Source organism: Scatophagus argus, chromosome 20 (assembly GCF_020382885.2).
Source record: "Scatophagus argus isolate fScaArg1 chromosome 20, fScaArg1.pri, whole genome shotgun sequence".
Classification (NCBI taxonomy): Eukaryota; Metazoa; Chordata; class Actinopteri; family Scatophagidae; genus Scatophagus; species Scatophagus argus.
The window spans coordinates 6,112,261-6,131,003 of record NC_058512.1 but is presented as its reverse complement, the minus strand read 5'-3'; the positions used below and the strand labels follow the sequence as shown (position 1 = coordinate 6,131,003).

The 18,743-nt window shown below is 41.8% G+C and overlaps 1 protein-coding gene and 1 long non-coding RNA gene across 11 annotated transcripts in view; one reads left to right on the top strand and one right to left on the bottom strand.

The window, feature by feature from the left end:
* Positions 1-5,369: 5,369 nt before the first annotated feature.
* Positions 5,370-14,241, top strand: LOC124051318. 3 transcript variants are annotated; one of them, XR_006841805.1, is made up of 4 exons: positions 5,370-5,673; positions 7,616-7,800; positions 12,308-12,532; positions 14,104-14,241. It is a non-coding gene; the product is annotated as an uncharacterized LOC124051318 (long non-coding RNA). The 3 variants fall into 3 exon arrangements; XR_006841804.1 differs by lacking the exon at positions 5,370-5,673 and adding an exon at positions 6,557-7,335; XR_006841803.1 differs by lacking the exon at positions 5,370-5,673 and having other exon boundaries at positions 7,345-7,800.
* Positions 10,299-18,743, bottom strand: part of LOC124051315 (probable E3 ubiquitin-protein ligase HERC1) — a 38,426-nt gene continuing 29,981 nt past the window's right edge. For all 8 annotated transcript variants that reach the window (XM_046374567.1, XM_046374566.1, XM_046374571.1 and 5 more), the window contains exons 58-80: positions 18,446-18,645; positions 18,142-18,256; positions 17,808-17,942; positions 17,569-17,667; positions 17,138-17,311; positions 16,773-17,057; positions 16,572-16,637; positions 16,304-16,429; positions 16,077-16,215; positions 15,658-15,839; positions 15,237-15,392; positions 15,019-15,141; positions 14,791-14,893; positions 14,085-14,254; positions 13,845-13,983; positions 13,576-13,745; positions 13,230-13,399; positions 12,827-12,992; positions 12,620-12,696; positions 12,269-12,521; positions 11,965-12,117; positions 10,937-11,242; positions 10,299-10,836 (exon numbers count right to left, since the gene is read on the bottom strand). In XM_046374567.1, the coding sequence (XP_046230523.1) occupies positions 10,651-10,836; positions 10,937-11,242; positions 11,965-12,117; positions 12,269-12,521; positions 12,620-12,696; positions 12,827-12,992; positions 13,230-13,399; positions 13,576-13,745; positions 13,845-13,983; positions 14,085-14,254; positions 14,791-14,893; positions 15,019-15,141; positions 15,237-15,392; positions 15,658-15,839; positions 16,077-16,215; positions 16,304-16,429; positions 16,572-16,637; positions 16,773-17,057; positions 17,138-17,311; positions 17,569-17,667; positions 17,808-17,942; positions 18,142-18,256; positions 18,446-18,645 (3,693 nt within the window). In that variant the 3' untranslated portion in view covers positions 10,299-10,650. The remainder of the gene's footprint in view (positions 10,837-10,936; positions 11,243-11,964; positions 12,118-12,268; positions 12,522-12,619; positions 12,697-12,826; positions 12,993-13,229; positions 13,400-13,575; positions 13,746-13,844; positions 13,984-14,084; positions 14,255-14,790; positions 14,894-15,018; positions 15,142-15,236; positions 15,393-15,657; positions 15,840-16,076; positions 16,216-16,303; positions 16,430-16,571; positions 16,638-16,772; positions 17,058-17,137; positions 17,312-17,568; positions 17,668-17,807; positions 17,943-18,141; positions 18,257-18,445; positions 18,646-18,743) is intronic.

The following is an 18,743-nucleotide window of genomic DNA, read 5'->3' as shown; positions in this document are numbered from 1 at the left end:
ATAATCTTAAAGCCTTTGATGTCAGCACAACTGTATACAAGGAGTTTTATGTAGGTCAGGTTAATAAATTGTATTTTCATGGATATATGTATGCACATAACATATAGTGTAAGAATAGATCTGGAATTATTTTGCTGGGTATTTTTACAGAATATCCTAATCAGATGTATCAGCACAAGGGTTGTACCCACGTTTGGTCTCGGTAAACAATGGTACAACATTTGAAAGGTGGAGAAATGTTCAGTATCTTAAAAATGCGTGTGTACCACAATCATACATGCAGTAAGGCTGGTATTTTATTAACAGCACACTCAAGTGAAAACGCAGCCCATCTCAAGCCCTCTTGAGCATTACTGTTCTTTGCTGCTCTTCAGGCTAATGCCCCCATGCAGCAGCCACTTGTACATTCTGCACTGATATTCTATATACTGATGTATGAGCCAGTCACCTGCCTGAGACAGTTCTTTGTGCATGGGATGAATATTTTTCAGCCTTTTCAGCTTTTCATTAAGCCATTAGTCTATTTTATAAACAATGAAACAGTTTTATTTCCTCACTGAGAATAGTGAGAATATTCAAATACTATTAGCTCAAAATCAAATTCTGGTTGCATTTAAAGCTGTCACATTTGGTTTTTGAATTATTTGTAATTTGACTGAACATTTTTTTTTTTTGCTACCTGCATGTGCTGTAGGTGCTGAGATGATGAGGTGTGTGCACGGTGCAGTGGAGGCTGCATTTCACACTCAGTGATGCAGAATTCGTGCATTATGTTGTATGTTCCTCATACTGTACAGGTACTATGTGGCTGCACACACACGGACTGCATTGCAGTTCTTTACTGCCTCCTCCCTGTCTGAGTCTTTGTTATTCATTCCATGCCAAGGTTTCATTGCTGTGATGCTGTTTTTCGTGTTATGTTCTTTATGATTGACCCTTTTCTTTTGTTCACGTTTATGTTCAGCCTCAGCGTGTAAGAATCACAGATCATGTGTCTGAGACAGAAGGGGGGAAGGTGTCTTTGAGGTAATAAACCTGAGGGAGAAATGGATGGTGTAGATTGTAAAGGAATATAAATGACGAGAAAGGTTGCTATTTTGGTCGGTAAGATTACCCTGCAGACACAACCTGGCAGGTAGTGTAGGCTACTTGACAGGTGAGTATATGTGTATGAACATCAGTGTACAGCATGCTGTTTGTGGGTCTGTACTATACGTGCATTATCCCAGGTGTCAAGTTTACACTGTACGATCCGGCCCTACTTTGTTTGGTATTTTAGGCTCACAGGGAGCTTAACTAGGTCTCTCACCAGCACATCTTGCCCTTCCCTTTCTCCTGCATCATCATCGCTCTGTCCTGACCCTACTGCACGTGAATATAGGGTGTTATTTGTAAGCAGGTATGGTGGAGATGTATGGGCTGGTGTTGTCCCAGAAAATATACCTCTGAGGGACTTGAAGCCAACCTTATACTATTCAGAGAGACATCAAAGCATTGCCTCATTTATTACTGCTGCCAAACAAACCTGAGGTGTTTTCTATGTTCAAACCACCAAACAAAACACAAAAAATTAGTTATTCATATAACATATTATTACCTGTACTTGAAAATTTGTATATCACTAATATTGCAAAAAGAGCTCAGCCTAAACCAGCTCATACATTTATATGTCTTTCTTTTCTTTTTTTTTTCTTTTTACTAATAATCATGGTCAAGCCCATCAGAGGACAACATGGCCAGATGGCATACACCAGATGTTCATGATTACTGAGAATACAAAATGATTCCCGATTTCAACATCATTAGCAAATAAAAAAGAGGGGGGGGGGGGGAGTGAGAGAAATTCCTGTTTCTGGCTCTGAATCAACAAAACAAACAGGAATGCCCTTCGTGTTTTGATCCGACAGCGGGGGGAAAAGGGGTGGGCTAGCTGGTGTTGATGTAATCACCACTGCTTTATAAAAAAAGATGGGCTGGTCTCACAAGGCCCCTTGCCCAGATGTTGTTGCGTAATAGCTCATTGAAAATGAAAGCTCTGTTGTTTAGTATTGGCTTTCAACCTCTGGGAGCAGCCAGCTTTCGCTGTATGAAGCTGAGCTGATGCCCATTGCCAGCCTCGGGAGGTAAAGCCAGAGCCATTGATAATGAAGCATCACGTAAGCCAGAGGATGGATGGGCACTCTGCTGTGCAAGATTTGTAAGCCAGAGATATTAGATGACAACTCCAGCTGCATACACATTTAGCAAAGATGATGAATCATACATGGATTTAAATGAAAGAGAACTTGCTATGGGTATAAGGTAACAATTTCATGCAGGGTCTCATTGACATATATTTCCGGTGACAAGAATTTCCCCTCGGGGATAAATAAATAAAGGAATTCTGATTCTGATTAGTTTGTGACGATATCACACTGCGACTTTCAGTCGCCATAAATTATAGGTTTCAACAAAAAGAAACAACAGGAGACACTTCTCTCAGATTCACGCTTTTAGTGTTGTCTTGTCAGTGCTGCATCTGCTCATTCGCTGGTTCTCTTTAAAGCCAACAAAGAAATGCAAATATAATTAGTTTTCATGTGTGAATTTCAACATGTAAAGTTAATTTTAAAGCCATCTGAAACGACATCTGGTGTTTTATGCAACTGCCTTTGAGTTTAAAGGGCCAAAGTGGCGGAGCAGAGGAACATCACTCTTTCGATGAGATTAGTCTGATGACCCACATAGAGAAATTAGATTGCAGCAGAAGTAATGGTATTGAACGGGAAAAGACAAATATAAAAACAATGTACTGTAAATGTGGAGTTATATGAGATCAAGCAATCAGGTTTATATGAGAAAATACTGGAAAAGCGTGACAGATCTCTTTCGTCTCACTTTACACACTGATAAGCAGCTGCACAAGATGAGAAATGACGGACTGACCAATCAAACCACGCTTCCTGAGAGGGAAAACTTTAACCTGCTGGTTCTGCTAGAGGAAATGTCATCGAAATCACAACATTTACCACCATGGGGCTTCCGAGGTCTTTACAAAATTTTATGGCAATCTGTCAGCATCAAAGTGGTGGACAGACCAGTACAGAGACACTGGCATCCTTGGAGCCACGCTAGACCAAAACTTAAAATCAAAGAACTTAAAGATCCGTCAAAATAAATTAAAAACAGTGCGCCTGATACAAGAGTTTTAGAGTGCCCTTTTGATTCATTCCGGAAAGGTCCAGTAGTATGAGGAGATTGTGTTGCCCCTTCAGACACTGTTGCATTATTAATCAGAGCAGTCTGACCCTGTTCCCATCTAGTGCCACTTAAATCCTCTTTAAGTCCCCGGACACACCTCACCTTTTCACTACTCAAGCCATTTGAGGGGAACTACAACTAAAGTTAGTAAGAGGTTGCTTTTATGACAAAGCAACACCTGCTCAGTTTTTTTTGTAAAATAAGAAAGCAGCATCGTTTTTAGACAGGTTTTCCTAAATTTAATACATAAATAATAAAAATGAGTTTCCAAACAGTTAGTAACACATGTAAGTTTAATGAAAACAGTACTTTATGTAAAAGAATCTTCACCAGAAGCTGAATTCTGAGCAAATTGTGTGAAGAAAAACGATCCTTCACATCATTGCCTTCCTTGGATTTTGACGACAAAATCAATGCCACTCTTGGTGAACATTTGACTGCTAAACATTAGCATGTTAACTTTTTCACTGTGAGCATGTTGGCATACTGATGTCAACATTTAGCGCAAACCACAATATGCTCAAGAGAAGCCTGACACAGTTTGCACATTTGCTTTTGGCGTGAATAAACAAAACACACAAACTGTTCAGTTTTCAATATTGTGCGAATGACATGAGATGATAATTTGCTTTGATATCTGTGTGAACACAGCTTATGTCTTATTTTTGACCATATAAAGTTTGGACAGAGCCAGGCAAGCTGTTTCCACTTCCACTCTTTGTGCATAAGCTGTTGGCTGTGGCTTCATATTTAATGAACAAAGTGGCATAAATCACCTAATTCTCAGCAAAAAAGCTTTTATTTCCCAAAAAAACATGACTAATGCTTTAAATTCTGGTACATCCAAGAAGTAACATTTATCATAAAGGTGAATCAGACTCAAAGTTTCCACCAATATCCTCAACTTCTTCCTGTCGTCTATCTGGCACATATTACAACAACCTGAATGTCAGTTGGCAGGCCGGCCAGCACGTCCATATCACATCACCGACTGAAACTGTACCAGAGTCTTAAGTGTCTTCGAGGTACGTGGGTCACACACTGCCTGTCCTGTTCTGTAATAAGAGAAGCAAGGGTGCCAGCTAGGATACTCGAACAAGCCCTCAGCAGCCCAGACACACATCACATCACCACATTACCTCAGCAATTCATTGACCCGCGCCCAAGTGCCCTTGTTTTCACAGCAGCCCTCATCCATTCACTATTTAGATGAAATGAGCTCCTCTGATTTTGGAAGTGAGCGGGAGGAGGAGGTGGGTGGGTGCGGGGGATCAGGTGACCAGTCACTCCTGTGTTGCCTCAGCAAGACTATGTAGGTCACACCCTCCTTTGACTAATTAAAAATTCAGGATGGAGAGACCTGCTTCATTTCCCCGACACATGAAAAATACTTTACCATAAATAATGATAATAATTATTATTATTTATATGCTAAGCAGCAGTATACTGGCATTATTATTTAAATAATAATAACAATAATAATTATTATTATTATTAGAAGAAGAAGATAGATATTTGTGTGGGGTGTCCTTATGCCCCTGTGGTTTGGGAAGCAATATAATTGTGAAATGCTCCTAGTTTCTGTGTGGCCAGGGCAGCCCTCCAAATCACACCGCTCTGTCCACTCTCTGCAACATTTTGATGCCTAACTACATCTAATAAAGTTATAAAAATGCTTAAACAAGACCAAGAGTCTACAGTCATGCTAGCAGTTCTGTGAGGCTGCAGTTTGCCTTGAGCTGAACTGAACAGAATATATGTTGCATGTATGCCATATTTAGGGTCATATATGTGCATGTATGTGGATATATAGCAAATATATGTGTCATATATGACATCTCCACATATATGTCAGTCAGGTGCATATATGTCATACATAATGAATTATCTACAGCTCATATATGTCTGACTTTTTCCATATATGCCATACATAATGCCACTTTATTTGCACATGATGTAATGTGCATATATGTTCAAACAAAATGTATTTATGATTGTACTTATTTTAATTCAATGCAGATTGAGGTTTGCAGGGGAAAATTCAATGCATAAGACATTTTGATTTGCTTTTGATTGTTTTATTGCATGCAGCAGTTTTTAAAGTGGCCTCACGGTGGGGAAAAACCGCAGTGCATTGTGGACTTTGCGGGCTTTGCGGGACGCCGCTCGTGTTCTGTTGTTTTGTTTAAACAAGTTAAAACGCGGTGCTAACGTGCTGTGTCGTTAACTGGCACAATCGTTCACATGATCGCTTCGGTAAAAAACAAACGATGGGCTGAGATTTTTCTCATTTCCGGCGTGGAAGCAAAGCCAAGGACCTCAGCTGATCCTGGTTTCTCCATGCAGCTGGCCGCCGTTTACATTCAGAAAAGTTTTTCCTCTTTTTTGCTGGACTTTTGCTCCATCACGGCCTAACAAAATGAGTTCATTACAGTAAGTGGACTTTAGAATATTTTATGCAACCTAAGATCGTAGTGTTGTCGTATATTCCCACCAGTGTGTGATAAAGAACATTTTAAAAAACATCCCCATATGGTCGACAAAACAGAAGAATGTTGTTCAGTAAGGACGTTCATTCTAGACCTTGAAAGCACCAGATTTAAAGGTACAGTTACTACATATTTGGAGCTTTCAGCTACATCTCATACCTGTAACAGCAAGTGGAATAAGATTAAATAATCAAACAGCCTAATGTCTGTATGTTTTGTACATACTGACAATCGTGTGCTGTTTATCAACACTGCATTCAAGCAACGGATTGTTGTGAATTTGATGTAGGTATTTGCTTGCCACTGTGAGGTGTTGATGTGCTCTAATTTGCTGCTGCTTTTCAGGTGAATTGTTTTGTTTATTTGTATCCATATCATGATACTTGCCTACCTAATTTGTTTGGAAGTGCTGATACACACGTTATCAAAATTGTCAAATGATACCCAGCTGTAGCCAGTACAATGACTTTTGTGTGGTGGGAAGCCTCCATTAATGTTAGCAAGTGGTATGTGTAGTGTTAGTGAACGCAGCCTCAGGCCTGACTCCTCTACAGCCCATTTCCTTATCAGGGCCGGGTTATGAAAGGCACCTGTATTGCTTATGTCAGTTTCTTTTGGCTCCTGTCCTGTGTCGGCCGTGGCTGGCTGTGTCTGCTGTTGTAGGCATGTTGTTGTAAAAGTGACGGCCAAGTAATCCTTTTCACTCTCCATTCATTAATCAGTTTATCTTCTTATCTGTAGTTTTGGCTGAGTAAAGCTATAGTTGCCCTTGCGATCCCGTGTGTTAACATCCCGGAAGTTGGATCATAATATCAAAGTTTCATTTTGAGTGTGCTGCATTGTGATGCCCACTAATTTCTGTTCTCCCTTGATGGATGAACCTGCTGTTTCATTGCTGCTGTTTTGCTCCATGTGGTTTTGTTTGTACTTTTGATTGGGTTCACTTGAGTTTTTATTGTTTTGCTGAACCAAGTGGGTTGCTTTATAAGGATGCACAGTGTGGATTTGTAAATTTCTATTAAGTTGAGTGTCATATTGGTGTGTGTGTGGCTGAGTGCTCATGGTGAGGCCCTCACACATATTGCATGTGACTATGAGCTCTGAGACATGGCTGTAAGCTGCATGGGTTTTGCTTTCTGACTTTGGTGAACCCCTGGACTCTCCTCAGTGTAGTCTGCCTCTCCACATGTGGCTTCGGTTCTGTTGCCTCTGGCTGTTTCTTGGACTGCTGTGTATGTCTATGTGAAATCACACTGTATGACGGTTATGCTTTCCTCTCAGAAGTATTTGTCTGGTTGGTCAGGCTGAGATCTGAGCTTTAGACATCACATCCTAGGATGTGTTCTTTTACCAAGTAAAATGTGGTTTGTCTGATTCATATTCTTGATTTCCTCTCATTCTGTTGTTCTGGCAGCTGCACTGTTTCTGATATTGAGTTCTGTGGCAGAACATCACCTCGTCACTTTGACAAGCTAAGTATTTACCTTTTTGTTCAAACATGCTGAGCTGATGTCAGTCTGGTGTTCAGTGTGTTTGTGCTCTTGAACCAGAAAGCTCTGAACACGGTGTCCACTGGATGATACGCTCTTCTGCTGCAGCAGCATTGGTATCAGTTGTTCCTGTTATGTAGCTGAACTTTGCTTTCATTCGGTGTTTGGTTTGTGCCTTGTGATCCTTTAATGCTGCTACATGGTGTCGAATGAATGAATATTAATGTGTGAGTCTCAGAGGCTTTGTGTTGTGGCCTGGTGTGGTCTGGACTGGTTGGCTTTGTTTGCACTTTGATTCACTTTAATCTGACAGTCATGTGCTGCTGATCAACACTGCACTCAAGCCGTGGATTGTTGTGAATTTGATGTGAGTAAGTATTTGCTTGCCACTGTAAGGTGTTGACGTGTTGTCACTTTGCTGCTGCTTACTGGGGGAACAACAACCAACAACAACGGCGCCGCTGGGAGAGGATAGACTCCACCATCAACCAGTAGTACCCCATTCAGATCCAGATGCTACACCAGTCGGGGCGTCTCATTCCAGCAAGATGCTTCCACTAACGTAAATCAGGTTTTAAAAGGTGAGTAATTCACCCACATATTGTTTGTCATCCATTTGTACGACTCATATTAGCTTATTGGGAAAAACAATGACAGAGAGTAGCCGACGGTGAAATGCATCATCAGCTGTACAGAATCTGGGTGTGTGTGCTGATCATCTCTCCTTATTTTCAAAGCTCTTTTGAACTTGCTTTGTGCAGTGGTATATCTAAGTGCAACAGCCAGACTGCCCTCCTGTGGGAATAGGAAGTATTACATATTCATAACCAGGTCTGTGCACACTTAGAGTGAAAACTAAAAGGTAGTCTTACAGTCAGTATTGATCAGTCACCCCTGATTAATATACAGCACAGACTTTTTTTCCCTTTGCAGCTGCTGGAAAATCATATGTCCTCATAACACATGAATTTTAAGGCCTTCATTAAGTGCATTTGAGTTTCTAAGAGGTTTCTCGTCAGTGTGTTAATTCGGATGCTTTTAAAGTCAGCTTTCAGGTTTGTGCGACTCCATTCACCTGCATGATCAGGACGTTGAATTAAATAACACCCTTACTCCTGTAGACAAAGCAAGGCTTGGGGTCTTTTTGCAGGCAGGTGTAAGTTCCTTTCAGGTCCAGTGAACCCCTTTCTGGCAAAGGAGGTATAAATCTGATTTTTAAAATTGTCCGAGCGTGTAATTCCAGCCAGGATATTGATGTCTGTGGCTTTATTTGTGAGGTGGCTCTGCATTACAACTTAGTGTGTGGTAATGTCCTTTCCACTTTCCTTGAATGACCCCCTGTGTCAACATGGATTTGCTGTAGGATTTGACATGTATCACGGTAGAATGTCCAGTAGACTTCAGGTAATGAAATTCAACTGTATCAAAGACTTGAAAATCAATCTTTTCCCATCTTGGCTTTTCCAAATATGTGTGTTTGTTAAGTTGATAGATGAATGTTATATTTATATCTAGCGGTGGCTCTCAAGAAGAAGCCTCCCTCTCTCAGCTGCAGGGCTGCTGACTGCAGGTTGAATTCTGCCTTAGTGGCCACGCCGCACACAGGGAAACAGATGGGTAATAAGGTCACAGCAGACGCACCTCTCACTAGCACAGACAAATTGCAGACACGCCAGCTGTGCTGAGTCAGGACAACATTAGACTCAGGGGAACTGAATTAAGATCTCTTCTAAAGGGAAGTTGTTGCTTTGTGTGTGATTTGCATGGTGGTGAATGGAAATGTAATGAAAAGGCTTAAAGGTCATGAAAACCCACTAACTCTGTCAGCTTCTTTAACGTTTTTCATACGAGAGATTTCTGCTTTTGTGGGTTTCTGTATCTGCTTTTCTCAGTGGTTTGTGGTGGGTTGGGCTCTTTAATGTTTCATACTTCTGCACCAATCAGGATTTAGCAGTAAATCCAAATGCGATGAGATTTGTATGTTTGTTTGTCTACTTTATGATGCCAGACCGCAGTCACTCAAATCATGATCAAACCACACTGACTGCGCTCAGATTGCGCATATTAGCATGCTGACATTACCATTTAGCTCAATGTGCTTGTCACGCTAGACAATCGGGTAAAACAGTCTGACATGAATCTGGACCTTGGAATAGGATTCTCATTTCAATAAGATCAACCACCTTTTTCTCTTTATTTTGTCTTGCAAGGCAGTGAGTGCCTTTCAAAAGTCCACCTCCACTGAACCTTTCAGTCCTGATAATTCTGAGGAGGCCTCATTTTGGGTATAGGATTTAAAAAAGGTTGATTGAATGCAACATTAGAAATGATGTTTCCAATGAGATTTCTGTTCTAATTATAGACAGGACCGCTTCAGAGTTTAAAAAGATCCTCTGTTGGAAAGGGTAGTGGACAAGGTTCTGCTCTAATTGTTTGAATATCTGGAAGTCTTTGTCAGTGGTGATCAGAGGATTCTGATTATTGATAAAAACACACTGGTGCTAAAGGATTTTATTTTTATCATAGCTTTCAGCCAGTCAGATGCCTTGGAAAGTTCTACATCCTGCTCAGCCTGTACTACATACTGATCTATGTAATGTAATTTTGTTTTTACTCTTTGTGTTTCTCTGTAGACATCGTTTTTCTGATAATCTTGATTTTAAAATGTGCTAAATTTTACCTGCTAAATAACTAAACTGCTGTATGGATATGTAGTATTATAGATAATCATCTATTTGCGATTTGTGATTGGAAAGAAATCTGAAAATAAAGAGGTCAGCTTTCTATCATCATTTGTCCTGCATATTTATAATCGAGAGACACTTCTGTTCATTCTTCTAGTCGTGTACGATTTACATTTGCCCGTGTGTGCAAAATCCCATCTACTTCTAAGATAAGTTTTGCATTTGCTTACAGAATATTATACTTCCATAGTCATGATATGAATGTACTTGTTGTGATGTATAACTTATATATAATAATATATATATATATATATATATATATATATATATATATATTTTTCAGATGAAATAAAGTCTCATCTGAATGCGGATATTTCAGAAACAACAGACCAAAGTCCTTACTTAAACACTCTTTATTTTACAATAATACTGTCATGAGACAGGTCATTAAATTATTACATATTTTCAAACAAACAGGCACAGTAACTGCAAAGCCACAATGGCTTATTCCCCTATGCTTTTAAAAATCTTATTCTGTATCCCTGTAGTTTTGATTCAGAGTAAGCACAGCAATAATTACAACACCTTACAAAAGAAAACAAAAACAAAACAAAACTACGCATCCTTAAATCAACATTAACAGTACACTACCATCAAGGTTTGGCAAAACAAAAATGTTTTTAGTGCATAATGTGCATGGCATGGGAGGAGATACATTCATCACCCTGGTGAACACAGCTGGCTGCTTCAGTCCTCTGTGTCGGAGCTGTCTGCTGGCTCAGTGTTGTGGGTCAGCATGTAGTTGTCCATGTCAATGGAGGGACAGTTGTGGATGGAGTAACGCAGACGCTCGGCCAGGATGGCTTGGCTTGTGTACGGGGGCAGGCGTAAAAGAAAGAAGCAGGTCTGAGCAGTAGGGAGACCGTTGACCGGCTGAAAGAAACGATAAAGCAAAAGAAAGTTCAATGTTTGTACCGTTAATTTGTGTTTGTTCTTGTGAGCAGGCTCGTTACTTTGTTAAAGATGTCCTCACCCTGTCGACCTTGATGATCTGGAACTTCTGTGTAATATCAGCTGGGTTGGAGGGCAGCCTGGACCGGCCAGAGACGAAGCGCAGGAAGAGCACTCGCTCCTCATTGGTGAACTCCTCCAGGCTCTGCCAAAACCAGCCAATGAGCTGGTGGCTCTCTGTGATGTCACGGTAGCGCACCAGCTTCTTCAGCATCTCGACGGAGACCTCTGGCAGGCCACAGACCAGCTGCTCCAGCTGCTGCGCTGTCAGCAGGGAGAGGAGGGGCACAGGGATGATGGTGGACATGCCCTCTCTGACTGCTGCCACCTGGACACAACAGACACAATAGAACAACGTCAGCTTTGATACTTCTGAGGACAAGATAAAGGGAACAACAACAGTACAACCAACAGGCTGTCTAGTGAGCACTAATGAAACTGGTGGGCAGGCTGGGCTTCAAATACACCAGAAAGAAATCCCCACCAAAGTACAGTAATAGTGCCCATGTGGACCATGTCTGTTGAATTTAGTTAAAAGACATTAGTTTGAAGCTGAAGCCACTTTAGAGACTCATCTTAATGCCCTAAAGTCACCATCTGAGGGCTGAAGATATTTGTTTAAGTTTCTGTTAGGGTAGCAGTTAATGACTTTCCACATTTGTTTATTTTCTCAATTTAATTGTTAAGCCTTTAAAATGTCAGATAACAGAAAAATGTCCACCATATTTTCCTAATTTACTATCACAGAAAACCACAACATACCAAAACCAAGACACACGAGTCTTTTTCTATTTACGTTTGAGAGGCTTGAACAAAATGTGCTTTAAAAATGACTTAAATGATGAAAATTCTTTCAGATTTATGACTGAAACTTTTCCCATTCACCAATGAGGGCTTCAAAGTAGTACAAGAGTTCTGGTTTGGGAAGAGCTTATTACTAAGAAATGAGTCACTGTGAGGCAGTTTGCATTCTTACAGGTTACATGGTTTAAGCTTAACACATCTGCTGGAGATACCCAAATCATTCTACAGCAGTTCAACCCTTCAAACCTGTGAATCCATTTCATGCAGCCTGTAGTTCAGAGCTCTCTCCACATATTCAGTCCGGTTGGTAAAAGTCAGGGAGATGTTTTGACCTCCAGGAACCACAGGCACCAGCCTTCCATCTGCACTGTGGGCCATAAATGAATCCAGTGGGATCATCTTCAGAGGGAGATTTGGCAGGAGTGGAGGAAAAAAGAGGAAGTGAGGGGTTGGGAAATGGTAGTTAAACGTTAAATGTTCTAGCCAAGATAATTGAAGGTATACTGTCATTACCGAGTTCTGCAATAAGACAGTTTGCATTGTATCTCACCACATGGAAGTTATCCTCAGTGATTCCACTGTTTTCCAGGTGAAGGATGCCCTGGAGTGTGCGGTAGGTGAGAAGGTCCACCTCCTCCAGGTCAGGCCCTCCCAGTGGCATAGAGCAGAGCTGTTTCCACACCCAAGGAGCCAGATGCAAGTCCAGAGGTTTCTTGGTGCGGATGGCCACCGCCATGAGAATGCCCAGGAAGCGAAACTGGACCATGTGATCCTCTGAGAAGGCTGCGGGGTTCAACAGGAACCTGTGACGGGGGTAAGTACATTGTTTTTAGAAAACATGATGTTATACTTGAGGGGTACTACTTTTGTTGGTGTCAAAAGGTGAATACAAAACATGCACCTGTCAGTGTTACTGCCCACATCTGCAAAGCTGTTGGGAGTGTGAATCAGTAGATCCACCACACCAGACTGCAGCTCCTGGTGAAAACACATTGTAATTTGTCATTTTACCAAAAAAAGCAATATTGGAGAGAATCTCTAAGAATATCAGAGAATGTTTCAGGCTGCATTATTTGCCATCTCCGTGGCTCTAAGCTTTCCAGCCCACCTGACACATCTCAGTGATGGTGTCATCAAACACTCCTCCGGCATCGTCAGCTCCCTCTCCGACAAGCTTGACCTTCCAGGCCCGTGATGGAAGCCGCAGTTCCAGAGGATTCAGGCTCACGACTTGCTTTGCGATTTGCACAAAGATGGGCTTGCTCGAACGCCCTCTGTGGGGGTGTAAAAGTTTTGATGAACATATATGCTACCAGATACCAAACTAATTTAAAAAATAAAAATTTAAAAGGCCGTAGAACTTGCAACAAAACAAACCAAATGCAAGTAATGCCATTCTGCAAACAACTTCAAAACAAGGCACAGTCTGTTCTTTTGGCCAGCTCCTGTTTTTCCACCAGATGAACCTTGAACATATACAGATTCTACGTGAATATCATGGTCGTCCTCACCTTGTGGAAATCCGTTTCACTGTGATCTGTGGCCCATATGTTTTGCCCTGGGTCATTGTTCTGCCAATGGAGCGCACCAGAGGCAGAGTGTTGACTTTGGGTGATAGAAGCCCTCTGAGCTCACCCCTGATGATGGCAGTCGTCCCTGAACTATAGCGTGAAATAGACACCTGGGCAGGGAAAAGGAAAGTGAATATAATAGGAGGATGTAAATGAGGCATCACAGTGAGAAATGAGACTGACAATCAGCAGGTGCATGACTATTATCAGGGACACTCAACTATTTTTTTCCTATAACAGTTGCACTTTTGACATATTAAAAATTGAAAATGGAATCTGAGGTTACCGGATTCCTGGGGTCCAGGTTGAGCAGCCTCCATGACTTATACATGAGATCAGAAAAGTTGTAGAGTACCCTGAGGCGCATGCTCAGGACATCAGGGCTGCAGTCTTTCAGAGTGTTGTACTGGGGAGGGACTGACTGGGGAAGGCCTAGCTGGAAATTTCCAGGGCCACCTGGAGATGAAGGTAACAAATGAGTGTTTTTTTATAATATGAATCATAGGTACAAAACCTATCTGCATGTGTACATGTACAGTAATACTGTGTGTGCACCTGAGTTTTTCATCGAGGTAGAGGGGGTAGTCCATGCAGCACTATGGCAGCGCCCTGCAGAGATCTGTCTGATGTTCTTCCCCTGAAGGGCTGTTATGAGTGTGGGCTCCTTCACTGGGTTAGAGTGTCCAAGGCCAAGCTGGAACAAACACAAAACAATTCAGACTTAAGAGTTCTGAAAGCAAACTTCAGATTGCCGAAGTGAATAATTTCAGACCAGAAAATGAAACTGTTGGTTACCTGTCCCTCACTGTTGCAGCCCCAGGCGTAGACGTCTCCGGTGGAAGACAGAGCGAGCACATGTTCACAGCCCACAGCAATGTCCTCTATGAACAGCCCCTCCAGAGACGGCACCACCTGAGGGTTGGACTTATTCTTCAGCATGGAGTCCGGCAGGCCGATCAGACGCTCTGAAGGATGAAAACGAGGAAGCCAAGTAACGCGTTGGCATATGCAAGTGTGTTCAAGAGATAAACCAATAACGGCCTGCATGGAACTTTAAAAATGGTGTCCAGTAAGTCAGTGAATTGATTTAGAAAAAATTTGAAGAGAGCATTCTCCGTACATCAAGCATCTAAAACTTTTTGTTTTGCATATCATTCAGAACCTTTATACGATAGCAGCCACTGACCCAGCGAGAATTTGTTTGTAATAATTTAAATATCCACTTTGAGTGTGGAATTCAAATGGCAGCTTAAAAAAAAAACCCTTTGGCAGCCAGCAATTAGCCCTATTTAACACTGATTAATGCACTCTTTTGATGTAAATACAAATCTACAAATTAGATTAATTCTTCATGTGTTTTTTTTTGTTTGTTTTGAAGGGTCAATTTAATAAACCGCAATTAAATTCTTTCCAGTTTTCCCAAGAAACCCTGAGACTGTTTAAAAAAAAACAATTCAACCATGCAGGCATTTTCATGATACACTTTCACAATAAAATGTACCTTGTCCAAATGTGTAAACGTGTCCATCGCAGGCCAACGCCACGGAGAACTGAGTTCCACAACTGACCTTCTTAATTCCCTTATTGCAAAGCTGCTCCACTTTCTGAAAATAGGGACAGCCAAAAATAATATTTCTTCAATACTATATAAAAGCACTCAACAAAAAATAAGTAAATGACTGTTTTCTCTTTGATTCCTAAATTTGGGACTTTGTCACTGTTAGCTTACCTGAGGATAGTATTTTGCAGTAGAGGAACCTGTTCCCAGTTTACCATAATCCCCATCTCCAAATGCCCACACAACCATGCCATCAAGGGACACCACTAGTGTGTGATTGAGACCACAAGACACCTGAGGAAGGTAACCCAGTTAGCTTTGTTTAGTTATGTTGTCATCATTATTCTCTCCGAGTTTAAGAATGAAAACAAAAGCAGTCCATTTCGTACCTGTCCCACATGATATCCCTCTAGGGCGGCCACCCTCTCAGGCAGCATCTTGTTGGATGTTGACCGTTGACCCAGACGACCAGATTCGCCGCTGCCGAAAGTGAACAGTTTCCCGTCCGCGGTTACCACAGCTGAGTGACGGAAACCACAAGCAAGCTGGGAAGATAAAGCCAGTGAAATTCATTTTCCCTTGTCTCACACCTCTGTCTGCCTCTTTGACATGTGTTTACAAACTTGTCACAACTGCAAGAAACTCACAACAAATCGTTTTCTTCATATAGAAGCACAGGTTTAAATGTACATGCTGGTTAGATGAATCATGCTACTAGTTAATTATTTTAACATTATAACTCTCTTGACACTTTCAACAATTCAGCATAAAACTAAGCTCTGCTAGAACTCGAGGCAGATCTAACTCTACCTGAACAACATCTTCCCCTTGTAAGGCCTCTATCTGTTTGGGTCTCCTCTGTCTTTCACTGTTGCCGTGACCCAGTTTTCCGAAATCTCCATCTCCCCAACTGAACACCTCCCCGGTCTCGGTCAGGGCCATGGAGTGTCCATCGGATCCACAGGATGTCACCAGGTGAGTCACCACATACCCTGAGGGGAAAAAAATAAAAAATCAAAGAGTCTGTGAAGCTGAGTTCATAAAAATAATTAACAAATAAATAACAGTCTGGACTGTGGAAGTATAAAGCTACCCAATTAAACCACAATACTGCTATAATCTGTTGTGGATAAAAACTTTTTTTGAGGCATGACTCAAACTTGTTGTCACAACACCCACGAGAAGAACAGCTCACACTTGGATGCACAGGCTGTGGCTGGATATATTACCTTGAAAAGCAGAGATAACAGTGGGGACATAGAGATCATCAGAATTCCCCTGGCCCAGTCTGCCATATTGTCCTTCGCCTACAGCCAGTACTGTGCCATTGGACTGCACCAGAAAGGAACAGTTCTGCCCACACACAACCTGAATGACAATGAAAACACCCACAATGATTTAGAAAAATCTGTAAAATCGGTAGAAATTATGGGCAAAAGAAAGAAAAAGTCCCTACCTGTTGTGTTTGTAGCAGCGAGGGTGCAAGAGTGGGCGATGTTAGGTTGGTTCCCACTCCTGCCAACTGTCCGTAACGTCCGTTCCCCCAGAAGTACACCTCACTCTTTCCCCCTTGTTGCCAGTCCTGACAAACACAGCAGGTGAAACAGAAGGCATAAAGTACTGTTTCATTATGCAGACAGAAGGTGAATTAAAGAGAATTCATCTTTTTTTTGCTTAGAAATTGTTGAAAAGATGTACTATTTCAAAGATGGCTATGCTGTTACCTCTGGTCTGGTGGTGGCCCATGACATCAGCTGTTCATCCATCTTGAAGCTCCACTTACTATTGTCCTATAAGACAGAAAGTGTCTCAATAGATACATAGATACTTCATTTGAAGAAATTTGTACGTTTTGGTCAATTCTTGAAACACATCCAACCATTTCCAAGACAAACAATAGCACAAACATGATTGCCATTACTCACCAGTGCCTTGGTGATTTCAGTCTCATCCACCTCCTGAAGCTCTGACACAATAAAGGATTCTGGGAAGGCAGTACCGCTAGCAATAGCCTCAGCACTACGGACAGTAGTGGCGTAAGTTGCGAGCCAGCTCCACTCTGAAGGGCAGGAGTAGGCATCGGGACTGCTGTGGTGAGGGGGGCGTGGGTAACAGCAAAGATGTTTCTCTAAGGAGAGACCGACAGTCAAGGAGGCCAGGCTCTGCAGGAAGGCACTGTGGACAAGCTGGTCACCGGCAGCCACGTGGCTCTGCATCAACACAAGAAATTCAAAATCATGTCTCTGCTGTGGCTCTCAAAACAACTTGAAAATGTAGCTTCAGTAATGACCCGCTCATAGTTGTACTGATCCTGCAACAGCAAAGGTAGCCTCTCCAGGAAGACAGCCAAACAGGGTGCCCGATTCAAACCCAGGACGTTCTGGCTTCTGAGGACCATACGACAGGAAGCTAACACATGGTTCTGACTGATCCAGTCAGGGGTGCAGCAGATCACCAAGACATCCTGGGTGAGAAACAATGACAGACCATAGTTGTCAAGGCACACAGGCACTTTATTTACATCATCTTACATTGAAACAAAATCCTAAATAATGTGGAAATAAACTGTACAGAACACAAGGAAAACAATCATATTCTACCCTAAAGGAGTAGGTGAACAGTTTGGGAAACATATTTGCTTTTTTGTCAAAAGTTATATGGGATGAGATATCAACTGTCAAATGTCTGATGGAAATTCAAGTTATGAGTGATCCGAATTACCTTTGACCTCCCAAAGCAGGCAGCTACACCCAAGTTGGGTATCCAGGTAGTATTGACGACTGAACCCAATCCTGTAACAGTCTGTGAGACTGAACCATCCTGCAAGATGAAAATCAAATGAGACCTCTGACAGATATATATTTGAGTAATACAAATAGTACAGCTGATTGTGAAGTAAGTGATCTTTGCACTGACATCAAATTAAGAAGTGGCAACATCAGTGAATGTTGTTTTCTGACCTGTAAGGACCAAATGTTGAGCAGTCCCCCAATCCCTCCAGAGACCAAGGCCAGTCCACTAGAGCAAAATGAAAGGGACTTCACTGCTGTAATGTGCCCCTGAAGGACAAACACACACTTCGCTGCACTTTCCGGCTGTAAAAAGAAACAAAACCCGCTGATTACATGAGCAAAAATCAAAGGCAGCAGCAGTCAAAATAAATCTTAATGAATTACTTGCAGATAACATCCTGATAAAACCATCTTGCACCAAAATTTTAATATATTAGTAGAACCAATCCTGCAAAAAATAAATAAATAAAATAAAAAGCTCCAACAGCAGATCCAAACTGACCTTGACATCAGCGCTTTTATCCTGGCTGCAGGGGCTGTTGTTTATATTTGGCAAAGATACAACAGTGCCCCCCTGTGGTAATGTCCATACATGCACAGAGCCGTTCTGACAACCTCTGAACAAACAGTGGGAGAATGAAATGAGAATCTACAACATGCACTTGAATAACTCGCTTTAGTGAATGTATCAGAATAATGCAATTATCCTTCTCTTTCTTTGACTGCAGAACGGTTAAGGGTATTGTTAAGGAAGAAGTAGAATATTCACCAGAAAAATGAAAGAAGAATTAGTTATGTAAACTCACACAGCCATCATGAGCCTGGGATCAGGTGCTCTGCCAGCAAGTGGGCACCACTCAGCGACGTTAACGGTGCTGGTGTGAACAAGGGAGTGAAGGGTCACCCAGATGCCCCCAGAGCGTCCCAGGATCTTCACAACCTCCGACCTTCCCAAACACAGCAGCAAGTATCCTGTGGGATCCCACTTTAGAGAACTGACACTGTCCTGTGGAGTGAGAGTGGAGGGGTCAACACAAGAGAAAACGAGAAGTGGAAAATATTTTTATAAGGCGCGTATGTAGCTCGACTCGGGTGTGAAGTGCA